This window comes from Labrus mixtus, chromosome 24, assembly GCF_963584025.1.
Source record: "Labrus mixtus chromosome 24, fLabMix1.1, whole genome shotgun sequence".
Taxonomy (NCBI): domain Eukaryota; kingdom Metazoa; phylum Chordata; class Actinopteri; order Labriformes; family Labridae; genus Labrus; species Labrus mixtus.
The window spans coordinates 1,751,082-1,765,336 of NC_083635.1; the positions used below are offsets into that span (position 1 = coordinate 1,751,082).

Sequence of the window (14,255 nt, forward strand, 5' to 3'; positions counted from 1 at the left end):
TACATCGTCCATATCTGGGCCACCACTTCGCTGTGGAGCTTCCAGTCCTTGTAGCGAGGGTTGCCTCTGGACATTAGATCCGCACCTCTGTTCAATATTCCCGGCACATGGGTAGAGGCGAGAGCTGCTCCACAAAATCAGTCTGCGTGCTAATGTGTGCAGATGACGTGAGCGCAGTCCCCCTTGTCTGTTTATATATGCCACCACTGTTGTGTTGTCCGTCATGACTAAAACATTCTGCCCTCTTAGAAGGGGCAGAAAGACAGCCTGGACTTCCAGGTAGTTTATATGAAACATCTGCATCTGCGAGCTCCATATGCCGTTCACAATCCTGCCCTCGTGCGTGGCTCCCCTACCTGTACGGGAGGCATCCTTGGTAACAACTTTTCTTGTTGGGATCGTTCCCATGGAAACGCCTGTAGTCAGAAAAGCCATGCGTCTCCAGGGGCGCAGTGCCAGGACGCACGCCAAGGAGACCGACACTTGGCGATGGCAGTGGTGCGTGGGGCTCAATCTTAGCGACGCAACCCACTGCTGAAATGGTCTCATGTGTAGGCGGCCGAGAGAGATGACAGTTAGTGCCGACGCCATCAATCCCAGCAGCCTGAGACAAAGTTTGAATTTTAGCATCGCCCCCCTGTGAAAAAGTGCCAGACAAGCCTGAAAGGCTTTCACCCTTTCCACGGACAGGCGTGCTTTTAGTGTGGCTGAGTCCAGCGACAAGCCTATGAATGTGATGCTTTGAGTTGGGGACAAAACACTCTTTTCCCGGTTTATTGTAAAACCCAGGGCTGCCAGATGTGACGTGAGCAGTCTGATCTGTGCCTGAGTCTGCCGGGGAGACTGTGCCGCCAGAATCCAGTCGTCTATGTATGTTGCGAGGCGCATTCCCTTTTCCCTCAGGGGTGCAATTCGGTATTCGGTTCAAATCGGTACATTTTGCGAATACCCGCGGGCTCAGAGAAAGTCCGAATGGGAGCACCCAGTATTCGTACGTTATGCCACGGAAAGTGAATCTTAGATACTTTCTGTGAGGGGGATATGGATATGGAAATAGGCGTCCTTTAGATCTATTGAAGCAAACCAGTCTCCATGACGCACGAAGTGCAGTAGAGCTGTGTGCGTCAGCATCCTGAACTTGTACTTCCTCATGTACTCGTTCAGAGCGTGCAGATCTAATATCGGCCGCAGACCTCCTGAACAGAATCCGTTCTGACACTGTTCTAACGGTACTTTCTGAATAGCCCCTTTGTTTAGCAGGGAGGCAATTTCCTCCTGCAAAACCTGAGCTTTCTCTCCCTGTGCAGATGACTGCAGTATCCTGTTGAAACGGGGTGGAGTGCATGCAAACTGGAGCCTGTAGCCTTTGGTTACAGTTTTTAATACCCAATCTGACACACCACACGCACGCCACTGCTGAGCACGTTGCAAAAGCGGACCCAGAGGTAGTCCAGTTGACGCACCGGGCTGACCGGGCATGGTGGGCTGTGCTTTCACAGCGCTTATAGTGCCCACAGGAGCCGTCAGGCTGCCTCGCTGCACAGCCCCGTTCTGTTCCTTTATTATTTTCCTTTTTTCCTTTTTTAAAAGGTTCAGCACCCTCGGCCTGGATGCGCGTAAGAAAACATGTTTATTAAATGTTTTATATGAGAGGGAAGACACTGGTGTGTGCTTGTGGGACTCGGCTGGAGCTCGGCGCTCCCTGCAGGTCCGACCTTCCTCCTCTTCATACGGCCGTGAACTGTGAGAGCCGTCATGGCTTCTGCGCGCCTCTTGAAGGGCCTGGAATATGCCTCTCTGAACATATTTTGGAACAGAACATTTTCTGAGTGGGACGGGGCGAGCGTCTGGCTGAGCCCGCTGTCCCACCTGTCCGACAGCGCATTAGGTAGCGTGTCGCTTCTTCTTTGCCCCCAGAGTGACCGGGCCTCTCACCTGGTCCCTTGGCGTCACACTGGCAGCGAAGGGCTTCTTAGCCCAAGCACCCTTTAGCTCAGGCGGTTTGCTCTGGCTTCGGCCGCTTGTCTGAGGCCGAGGCTGGCAGTTGGGAATGCGGTAAGCTGGTCTCGCTACTGCCTGGGCAAACGTCTGCCGTGCTGCAGGAGTTTGGGAGGGTGGCACTTTTCTGGGCAGACACAGCTGCAGTGCTTCGCCCTCGTTTTCTTTTCCTCGCAGCGTTTTTGCATCGTGGCTACCGCTGGGCCAAATAAGCCTTTCGGGTGCACAGGCACATCGAGAAGCTGGGTCTTCTCCTTGTGAGAGAGGCTGGACAGGTTGAGCCATCTCGCTCTCTCCTGAGAGACCATCAGGGCCATAGCTCTCCCGGAGGTCTGTACAGCGCACAGAGGTCCGTAAACACGCACAATTCGTCCCACAGGGCCGGGGTGGGTGAGGTCGTCATGTCGTCCTCTAACTCCGCCTGGTAGGCTAGTAGAAGCGACGATGCGTTCAGGGCCCTCACCGACATCGCCACTGCCTTATAGCCTTTCTCAGTCAGTGAAGATTGGAAACAATCGGCTTTAGAAGGCAGGGAGGGGCTCGCAGAGGTCATGGTGGACTTCTGTGAAGGGTGGAGGTGAGGGTGGAGGAAGGTGTGAGAAACCTCTTTCTTCCACATCGGCCCAGTCCAGCGCTGACCCTCCCTGGACGGGGTTTGCTCCAGGACTGGGTAGCCTCCTCCTGGCACTCCGGGAAGACCGGGAGCACCTGCTTGGCAGAGAGTTTAGCCTTAGGCAGCCTTTTTCCCTCGTAGCGAGACGTGGTGGTCTCGGCGAAGACTTCAGGCCACGCAATGCCCAGCTTTGCAGCCGCTTTCGTGCAGGTCAGTGCTGGCAGTCGGGTTTGGAGGGCCGCTGCACGCACCAACCTCAGCCGCCGGCTTTGCACCCGGTGAGGTTATGAAAGATTCCGCATAGTCCTCAACGTCTTCGTCAGAACTGAGGCTAAGAGACTCTTCTCCGGAGTCGGAGTATCTATCCTCGACGTCTTCCTGCTCTGCCCTCTGGCTTGCTTCGAGATCGTCGGCTAACGGGGCTACGGCGTCGAGCTGCTCGCCCCAGCTAGCGGTAGTGCCCAGAGGGATGGCGTCACCCTGGGAGCTCTCTGAAATCTCCTGATGTGGTGGCGTGGACACCCCCATCATAGGATCCTCGGTCGACAGGCTTGCCAGCCTGCGTTGGCGAGTTTTCAGTGAAAAACAAGCACAATGTTCACAAGTAGCCTGGGGTGTCAGCGCGTCCTGGGTGTGTTGCAGCCCAAGGCACGCACTGCATACAGAGTGGGTGTCTGCCCCGGCTATCTTGTTACCACATGTACACAGCCTGGCTGGCAGCTTGCCCTTTTCCATGGTGAGAAAAAAGCTTTAAGCTCCGTGTCAGGAATGCTTCGGCAATAAAAGCTGAGAAGCGAGAAGCAGCTAGTATGGTGGCTAACTGTGGCAGCTACTGTTTGGGAACAGACCAGCTACTGGCTCAGCTGGCTTGTGCAGCGTTCGGCGACCGAGGGGTTAACTCGCTCTGTGAACAGTTTAGCTAGCCCGTCAGCTACACCTGCCGTCTGAGAGGTTGCTTCTAGGAGCGAGAAGAGGTTTAAGACTGAAGAAGTCATGCCTTTTATAAGAGGAGGAAGTCCCTCCTCTGGAGAGCAGACGTCACGTCTGTCTGCCAGTCAAGACTGGCGTAATGTAATATTGCTTCTGGGGACAGCGCGAGGGGCGTGTCCCATAGTGAGACGAATAACGAATGTTGAAAGAGAACTTTATTTATTTTGTTTATTAAATTATTATTGATGAGAGAGAGAGAGAGATGGAGAGTCATGTATCTCCAGCTGAGAAATCACCATGGCCAGGTAAATTAACCTGTTTGTACTTTAGCCTTAATTTTAATCCAAGTTAGTTAACAACAACAACAACAACAACAACAACAACAACAAACGTGGTTTATTTGGACTAATCAATCAATACAACTTTATTTTTAACAAGTGTTATCTCGAAAATTCCTTACTCATTGCTATATTATATTAAGACCTAACGTTAATCCATCATGAGCGTAGCACTTAGCAACATTTAGCAAAAGTTACAGAGGCAAGAAAAATCATAATAATATAATTTACCTCTGACAATTTCGTATCAAAAACTGTAATGTTAGACAAATAACTAGATAGATAGATAGAGACAGCCATTAAGTATCCTTCTCTATTTAAGCTTTTCACATTTAATAGCTGTCTAGTTATTGTTTATATAACTATTTTCCTTCTCTGTCTTTACAATAGGCAAACCACCGATACCTGTACTGCAGGATAAACCTCAGTGTACCTGTGCTGGACAGGTTTTTTTAACCAGCAGGAGGACACACGGCCTGATTTCCGACTGAGCAGGGAGGCCCTGGAAGTGCTGTGGGGCCTTCTCCACCAGGATCGGAGACATGGATGGGGTACCCAAATTGAGACCCTGGTGTTCCTCTTCCGGCTGGCAAGTGGAAACATCATACAGGGTGGTCTCCACAGCATTCGTGATTCCTCGTTCCACTGTCCTCTGCATTGTCCACCGGATGACTGAGGAGGTGGTGGCCATTCGGCCACCAGGTCATCCACTTCCCCACGACCCCCGAAGACCTGGAAGCTGTGACCCGTGGTTTTGCAGGGCTGGCAAGACACAGAGCCTTCAGAGGAGCAGCTGGAGCTATCGACGGCTGCCATGTCTGCATCAAGCCATCAGGCGGCCCTGATGGTCAGTGCTACAGGAACAGGAAACTGTTCCCCTCCATTATCCTGCAGGCTGTGAGCATCAGGGCCGCTTCATTGACACCTATGTGGGCTGGCCTGGTTCTGTGCTCCACCACAGCCCACTCTACAGGCGGGCACTCTACCTTCCTCCAGGGCAGTTCATCCTGGCAGACGGAGGGTACCCTTGCCATGCGTGCAGAGTTCAGACTTCTGCAGACAGGGAGGACCAAAAGCTGTTGGGTTGGGTGTTCGAGTCCCGCTGCGGCCGGTACCTGGACCTGGGGGCCTTGTTCCACAGGTAGAAGTGCGGTGAGGGATGAAATACTCAGCACAGTCTCCTGGAGGCCCTTCAGATCCTCTTTGGCCTGCTCCCTCTGATCATTCAGCAGTCTGGACAGAACATGTGGATGAATTGAGGACACACATACTAATGAATAATGGAGATGTGATGTGTTAGCTGGTACATGAAACAAAAACGAGGAAAATAAAATGTATAATGTGGCCAGAGTTAATGTTGATGTCTGCATGAGTGTATAAAATCTGGCACTTCTAATTGAAGTAGTTTATGATTGTAAATGAATGAGCTCGTCCATCATCCTCTGCTTGTCTGAGCTGCTTGCTCCTCCAGAGTTTTGTGGAGATGTATAAACGGATAACAGACAATACAAAGTGTGTTTGTGTCCTCACCTTGATGTCCTCGGTAGCTCTCTTTCTCTGCAGACCATTCAGACTCAGCTCCCTCTGCACCACACACACACACACACACAGGTAAAACAATCTGTATGTTTCTGCAGAACTCAACATGCAGACTTTAAACATATCTGTACCGTCTTGTGCTGCAGCTCCTCCTTCACCTCCTCCTTGGCCAGCTGGTTCTCCGTTTGCAGCCGGCACAGCTCCTCCTGGGAGGGACATGGGGTCAGAGTGAATTCATGCAAAAATGATTTAAATGAAAATACTTCATATTTCTTTTGTATTTCATAGGCTGAGAGACAAACCTCTTCTTGGTCCATCTTCTGCTCCTTGAGTCTGCTCATTGACCAAGTTGTGGTAGAGCTCATATTACTCGACATAAACACTTGTTAATCAGTATGCATTGTTTATTTATTCATACAACTGCGCCCCAAGTCTATTTACACAATATAGTTCATTTCTTTAAATATAGTTAAGAACAGACACATTCAAATTAGCTGTTAAGTGTTGCATTGTATAAAATACAGTGGCAAACATTTAAAAAATGCATAAAAACAATTGTGAACAGCACTAGATTTAAAAAGTGACATTTAGATCCAGTACAGCAAGTTTTTTCTTCTTCTAATCTCTGTGCAAAAGTTTGCAAATCCCCATGAAAGTTGAGTGGACGACTCGAGTTAGCAACTTTTGATCTACACGTGTGCTCGAGAAAGGAAGCTTACCAAAGAAAAGAGAGCGAGAAACATCTGTACTGCCCATCTGGTCTAACTGATATATTCAAGCTCCCTTTACAAAGAGATGGAAAGACATGAGCTCAGAGTTGGGAGGGAAATGTCAATGTTAAAATGGTTATGTGCAATTTGAAATCAAGACTACTAGGACAGCATACAGTAAATGCAGCACACAGCTTAAAGTGTGGCCTGTCTGATGTCTTGCTTGCTACATTGAGAGGCTATGCATTGCATTCATCTTCTTCCCATCATCAACCAGTAGTCCAACATCAGGGAGTTCTCAAAACAAATAAGTTACATAGAAAAAGAACAAAGAATTAAATACTTGAGTTTTAGAAAAATAGGTTTAAGCGTCATTTTTTAAATCTCTGTGGATGAGTTCTGTGCTGTCCCTTAAATATGTGTCAGATGGGTGACTGAGACCTTTGATCATTTAGTCGAGTGCAGTCTCCATGCAATACGTGAGCTCGAGTTCATGTGTCTAGAAAACTAAAATGACTAATTTCTGGTCATGCAGTTAAGTACATTTACATGTGTGACGGTGGAAAAGCGGGTTTCTGCTGCGTCGGGTGGATGGTGTTTCGTAAAGGCTAGAGCAGGCTTAGAAAGCTAAGGCTATCAGAGGCTGAGCTGTGAGCCCAAAACATGGTTACACTTTTGATTTCAACAGGAATTTTTAAATACTTTTTTTTACAAGAGGATGAAGGAAGACCTAAAGCATACGATGAAATACTCTTCTGGGATGGTCAGAAATCCTGACAGCCTTAAGAGCAGCCTTCCTGTTCTGGACGTTTACCTTTCAATACACTTTTAAAGGAGGTTTGGGACTGCAGCTAAACAAATGGCTAAACAAACGAGCTGCACTGAAAGTTTAGGAGGTGAAGATCACCAGTACATGGTGTGTAGGTGGTACAAATGTTCTTCATTTTTAAGAAATGTAAAAGGCCAATTTAGACTCTTGATAATCTTTTGAAAAGTCAAATTCTGGAACTTGAGAATGGATATTTTCCACTCCTTATATTGTGTCTAACACAACGTTTCCTTTGCAACAATATATGACATTTATGCATCATTGTGTCACAGTAATATTAAATGTAGGTAACATTCAAACTCCCAAACCTCCTTTAGATAAAAGCTAGCCCCATGCCAGTGTACTCTTGATATGATGCAGTGACTTGAAAAAGGGAATTCTACGTTACAAATCTACTACATCCACAACTTGAAGCATTCATTTAGTAGTTTTGAAGTTTAGAAACGCTCTGCGTGTGAAGATTGAGCACTCAAGTAAATCAACATAAACTTTTTCTTCCCCTCACTCAGGTTGTATAAAATGATCTCCAGAGCTGTTGAACTCCAAAAATACACAAGATTTCATTATTATTGCTCAAAGAGGGATAAACGCTTGTTGTGCTCTATTTTTTCTGATCTGGATTTTGAGTTTAAGAATGAATTTGGAGCTGTTTCTGTGTACAGTAAAAACAGAGGGATCTTAATGGGAGTGTGGAGCTGCAGGGTAGAATATAGAAATGCCTCTGAAAGAGTTTCAAGTAGCTGTTTTCCCCGTGAGGAGGGAGAAGTCATAGAAAACAAGACTTGATAGCTACAGTGGTCTGTGAGCATGCTGAGAACACACCTGATTCCCCGCTGAGATGCAGTGTGTGTAAGGGAACATGCCACAGAACAGAAAAGGAACCATGAGGAACAGAAACATGCATATCTGCTGTAGAAAAAGCACATCAGGTGCCTCATGATGCTGGCAGTGTTCTATTGAAGTATGTAGGTGTAGGTATTAATATCGTGTATAAATACCTCTGTATAAATAGACTTTATACATCAGAATCAGAGAGCTGGAAGGGCAGGGGACATTTTCCCAAAAGGAATGGAAGAAAGTCTACAGTTTGTTTTCCTTTGCATATTCAGTCTCTTTCTTAGACCCTGAGCGTGAGAGAAGAGCGTCAGACAAAGACTACTTTCCTGGAAGCCCCGGGTCAGAAAGTGGCCTGTGGAGTCCCAACATTCCTGAGCTGCTGGGCACGTCAGGTAGCGACGCTTGGCGGCTCGAGGGAAACCTCTGCGCCTCGTGTTGTTGATGGTTGTGTTGTTGCTCTAGAGAGTCCACTCCGTTTTGCGTGTGTCTCTGCTCTGTGTTTATGTCGCCGTCCAGCAGTCCAGTAAAGTTGCCGTCATGAAGAGTCTCTGTGTTGAGGAGGACCGGGGAGTTTTCTTTGGATTTGTTCGGGGACATTTCCAGGACTGGACTCTGAGGGAGACAGAGAACAGGACAGAGGGAGTCAGCAGCCATTCATCTGGGAAAGTACTGAGGAAGTAAACAAAGGAAAGAAACAGCATACAGCCCCCATACACATATGCTTAATATATTTTTTAGAAACTTCTGGAATATCTATTGATGAGTGACATGGACAGATCACCAAACCAATTAAGAAGGTATCATACAATGTAAGTTTTTCATAACAGTCACACTCTGTTTCCATTCTTCTCTTGTATAAGATTGTTTAAAGGCGCACCAGATGGACCTTATATGGGGCCTAATGGTAATATCACACGCCCCATGTACAGAGGCTATGGTGGGTTTGGGTCAGCACTTTCCAACATGTCATTCTCCACTTTATCACCCCAGTTTCTCACTCTACCCACTGTCCTACCCTCTAAAGAAAATGAATTTTAAAAAGCCCAAGAATGGTGCGCTGGTTAGCTGCCTAGTGGGTAGTGTGTGCGCCCCATGTACCGAGGCTGTAGTCCTCCAAGCGGAAGGCCTGGGTTTGAATCGGACTTGTGGCTTCTTTGTCGCATTTTGCTCCTAACTTTTTCTCTGTCCTATCTCCAAATGAAGGCATAAAAACCTTCAAAATAAAAAGACTGTTTTAATCTTAAAAGGACTGGCTAGTATATAAAAAAAAGTGAAAATAAAAATGATTTATACTCTAAAAACTGGAGCTTTGTGAGACGTCCACTTGATTTGTTTGAACCAGACTTGTGAAGCTTCAGGACTGTGGAACATCTCCATGGTCCTCATTAACAGCAAACAAAACCCATTCCAATGTTCATCTGAGTGCCCGGCTTTTCATTTCAGACTATTATTTATTTTGATTAGAAGTTATAAATATGTCTCAGTGATGGTAGAGAATGATGACTCTCTAACACTGTTGGAGCGTACTGTATGTCAGATGAATAAACCTGTGCTTGTGTTTTGGTTGTATGGATGGATTGTAGTTGTATACTATGTCATCTGTATTCACAGTAAATCAGTATATTCTATATAAACTAACTCTGAGCCCTACATACTCTACATTTAGTATTTTATTGATCTGAAACGCTTGAATAAAAACTCATAAAACTCTGTTCTGAGCAGAAATAAATACATGAGAGCTCCAGGTCATTACTATGTTTCTCTTATCCTCCGGCAGTTCAAATGTGACGGACAGTGACACTATTACAACATGAAGGTATCATGTCAGTCTGCTCCAGACACCCTGCAGATTACATCCAGCCCTGCCTGCTGACTCATTTAGCTTGGCAGGTTTAAGACTTATACTGATTGCTATGTGCTACAAATACAATCATTCAAATAGCTTGGGCTCAGTCTAAATGACCTACAAGAGATCTTTAACTTTTCAGATAGTGCATGGTGTTAGCAGTGTAGATCAGCTCCTCCTCTCCTTCCTGCTTTGAAGCTTCAGTAAAGAGTGTAGTGTACCTGCGGTCGAGGCGGAGCAGGGCCGAGGCTGAGCTCCGGCTGGATGGCGGACACAGGCTGGACCCTGATGGCTGGCCTCTGGTACTCGGGGCTGGAGGTGACAGTGCTGTAGGCGGGGGGCCCGGCTGTGGTCTGCCTCTGGAGGAGCTGCAGGATGGCCTGGATGTCAGAAGTCATCTGAGACTCCAGTCTGATGGATGGAAAATAATCAAATATGGAACAGAAGACACAGTATTACTTTATGTCTGTTACAAATTAAGCTTATATGCAAAATATTAACATCAAAAGTAGTCCTGAGCATTGATGAATAAATGCTCAGTGTTTTTAATCATCACAGATTCACATATTGATGACAAACAGTTGATGAGCTGCTCTATCATAAATCTCAGTCCACTAGTCGGACAGTTCAATGCTCCTGTTTTCATCTGATCTGCTGTTACATTCTGTTACAGCTAATGATGATAATTATTCTTCTAATGATGCTGATCAATACTACTGATGATAAAAGCTGTGATGTGTTCACTGTCACTTCAGAGCAGTGATGTTAGATCTGTCAGCAGCGTGTTTCTTCTTGTTTCTGCTGTGACCTAATTTCACCACAGGGATCAATAAGTTCATCTCATCATCACCGACAAGAACTACCATTCATGTGAGGATGGATATTAGCTGTTGCCCTATTTTTTCTTATAACAAAAAACAATTCTTTACCTCACACTAGATTTTATGTTGAGTGTTTAAAGGCATGATTACCCACACGAGAAACAGCCTGAAAATTTATTTTCTGATTGTACATACTTATATACAGTACATACTGATACAGGATGGTGGATGATTGGTCAATACAAAGACCAAACACTAGGGGGAGCCTCATCCTTGTTTATATAGAGAGCTGCCTGAGGGAAGATGAACAGGAATAAAACCTCACTTTGTCATAAAAATGATCATTTGAGAGTAAAGATTCTACATTAGAAATAATCTAAAGGACTTATTAGTGAACTTTTCAAAGGTAAACGTTTGATTTAAATCATTATCACCCAATTACAAACAAAGCTGTTCATCCAGAAACAGAAGGGTTTCATTTGCATTTTAAAGCAGATCTGAGGAAAGTATATATTACACACTTTATGCATTGATGTAATGTAATCTGCAACAATACATCTTCAATATGATCTATGTCTTCATTAACATGTGCAAAGTAACCTGTAGCTACACCTGGAGTGAAAGATGAAATATTCAGCTCTAAAATGTAGCAGGATATCAGGTTAAAGTTTAAACTTTAAAAGTCGAGGTCTGAGCAGTAAATGTATGACTCTTTTAGAATCCTGATCAAGAATTAAACTTCCAAACGGAGGATTAGTCTTTGGTATGTCCTGAGAAGTTTGTGTTTTCCAGGTACAAGAATACCAAACACCTGCACTGTGTGTCATCACGTAATGCAGCAGGTTACATCAGAGTGAATCACCTCTTTTTCTGCACACTCCTGTTTTTACTGTCCATCAGCAAAACAAAGAGGAGACACACGGACAGAGAGAGCAAACAGAGCGAGCAGAGAGTCCCCAGTTTGGCAGGCGTGCCTCTGCGGCTCTGCCAGGTGCCTGTTTGGCTCTTTAGAGGACAATAAGAGCAAATAAACACTTTGGAGGCAGTGTGATTCTGTAAAATGAGGGCTGGCGGTGCAGCGGCCATACCTGCAGCCTCAGACAAACACTGTTTAAAGCAGCAGACATGGATGAATGATGACTGCTGTGGCACCTGTTCCTCCATAATTGAACTGAAAGTCTGCACCTTCACCCTGAAACACTATCCCATGTATGATGACGCTGAGGAGTCTTTGCAATGTGTCTGCGTCTCGTGGCTGCGTGCTATAAATAGACAGCCGCTGCCTGTCTGCCTCCCCCTCATCTGTATCAGTGCACCAGCAGAGAATCTCACGTGCTGCTCACACAGTCCGCTCCCTACATTAACACAGCTCCAGCGGGTGTCTGCTCTAAAATGTCTCTGTGTGAGGTTTTTAAAGCTAATTATAGGTGGCATTGTGAAGGTTTGTACTGAGAGCTCTGAAGGATGACGGATAAAAACATGAAGACAAATGTAGAGCCTGGAACAGAGAACTGAGACAAACAGGATCTCTGTGTTTTTAGTCATCTAAAGGTCAAGAGCCTCAAGACTTGAACACATGACACCAAAGTAAAATAAAATATTTCCATTCATTCATGTATTCAAAGAGTTTTCGTCTATTTAGCAGGAAAGTGAAAGGAATGCAGAAGTGATGCAGCAGAACCACTTTTTTTATACACTTTACTTTACGCTCTTTACTGGTGCCTACATTACCCACAGTGCAACACAACTGCCAACAGTTGGCTGTGTCTGAAAGGACATACTAACATACTGTACAGTATGTGCTGCATACTGACCTGATGGCTACATACCTCTGCATGTCCTCAATCATTATTATTATTATTATTATATTCCCGGTCGGAGAACATACACAAAATTGCATTCTATGAATTTATAGCACACTACATACTAAATCTGATGTCACGGTTGATGTCGTTCAGACACAGACAGAGATTGGGCGGTGTTATTTTAGTTGCAGCTAGCGTCGACTCAAGCAGAAGTGAGATGGACTGGAAAGCTCCCTTCTTTCTTAAGACTTCTGATCTTCTCAGTTTTCAAACCTGTAGTTTTTAGCCTTCACTGACTAATCCTCAAGTGACATCACTTGAGGCTTGTTTTTCTTCAAACAGTTCCATCTGGAGCGTCAAAATGCTTTTCAAACTATGTTCTCATATGAAGGAGCACTCTCAAGCCTTTGGAAACACACACAGACGTGTGGTGGAGTTTCCCTTTGAAAGGTGTGTTTGTGTCAGTGAAAAGTCACCTGATCTTTAAAAATATCCTTTGAAACAATGATATGATGGGATCTCAGCTAAAGCCTGACAGGGATTAAATAAATGAGGCCACAAATCATCAACTTCTGCACGCTCATGGTCAGGAAAATATCACCCATAGGTCTGATTTACTAAGATACCAAGTGAAGAGTGCTGAATTGTGTCTGATGTGTCATTGGATGTTCATGAGGCAAAGAGCTTTCTAACTTTCAACCTGAGGTGTTTAAAATACCCCTCAATTTCCTCCATACCTGTTAAGGTGCTGCTGCAGCAGGTCCAGCCTTTGCTCCACCTCTCCATAGGTGAGGTCTGTGTCACTGTCATCCTCTCCAGCGGGCGTCCCCTGACACTGGGTCGACTCCTCCACGGCCTCTCCAGCACGCTGCTGCACCCACTCCTCTGTGTGGAGCTCTGGAGAGAACAGAGAGACTTTATCACACACACACACATATACACACACACACGCAGCGTAAATGAGCTGTGTTATTAGAAGTGGGCCTCGGGGGAAGCGTCTCCCTATGTCGTGCCGTCTCATCATTTAGCTTTACTGAGCTGTGATCAGCTTAGCGCCTCCTGACTCCTAACATCTCTCCTGCAGAGGAAATCCCACGACTGACCCTGACACTCTTTATTTCCCTCCTTTCTTCTTTCTGTAAGTGGTCCGGAGATTAAATGGAAACTTTCTGTATGTTGTCATCGGCGGCTGTTTATAGGAATCTATAGTACTCTCCACTCAGGCAGAAATCCTCTTAAGGCTGCAGCAGCTGAATATGGGATATCACTTTCAAATCAACACACTGACATGACACAGTTTCCCCGTGTCAGAGCAGAATCCCACTTGGCAGCTAACACACAGAGGAGTCCTGCAGAAAAAGGTTATTGTTGTGTTACTGTGTGTGCAGTGATTTGAAGGGGTTTAAGCTGTCACAACTGCATGTTCCGATGGGAAGTTACACAGGGTCAACGTGTAGCAGCGGGCAGATGGTAAAAATGAGGATTTCTGGGATCTCTTCACTGCTCTCTGTGTGTTGAAGCTGCTCAGTGAAGCTAAACAGCTCTGAGGACACAGGAGGATCCAATAACTTTTGTTTAGTCTGAATGAATGTAGTGTCTCAGTATTGTGTTGAATTTTCATGCTAGCTGACGAAATAATTAAAAAGATATCATAACAATCTTAAGATGTGACCTTACTCACCGGATACAGTCATAAAACATAATTTCAGTAAATCCATTATTTGGTCATGACCTGCGATCAAAAGGGGGGTGACCCCGGACTGGTAGCTGGGACATAATCCTCTTATGTTTGTATTACTGAGTGGGTTTTAGGTTTCACCATAATGACATATAATCCTTGTTTGGAGTTCTAATAGGTGTGAAATTCCTCCTCCGGGGCTTAGGAGTTAATTTAGAAAAGCTACCAAAAAAATCCCTGAGCCAATTAGCATTGTGGACGAGAAGTTCAGAGGACGAGCTCGCACATTTACACCAACATTCAAATCCATT

At 45.5% G+C, this 14,255-nt stretch overlaps 1 protein-coding gene and 1 long non-coding RNA gene across 4 annotated transcripts in view; both read right to left on the reverse strand.

Moving 5' to 3' along the window:
* Positions 1-255: 255 nt before the first annotated feature.
* Positions 256-1,191, reverse strand: LOC132959655 (uncharacterized). The gene is made up of 3 exons (XR_009667056.1): positions 1,026-1,191; positions 415-637; positions 256-310 (listed from the first exon to the last, which is right to left on the reverse strand). It is a non-coding gene; the product is annotated as an uncharacterized LOC132959655 (long non-coding RNA).
* Positions 1,192-5,801: 4,610 nt separating this feature from the next.
* Positions 5,802-14,255, reverse strand: part of kcnh7 (potassium channel, voltage gated eag related subfamily H, member 7) — a 64,537-nt gene continuing 56,083 nt past the window's right edge. For all 3 annotated transcript variants that reach the window (XM_061032181.1, XM_061032180.1, XM_061032179.1), the window contains 3 exons: positions 13,004-13,163; positions 9,862-10,051; positions 5,802-8,406 (listed from right to left, as the gene is read on the reverse strand). In XM_061032181.1, coding sequence (XP_060888164.1) covers positions 8,113-8,406; positions 9,862-10,051; positions 13,004-13,163 — 644 coding nt within the window. In that variant the 3' untranslated portion in view covers positions 5,802-8,112. The remainder of the gene's footprint in view (positions 8,407-9,861; positions 10,052-13,003; positions 13,164-14,255) is intronic.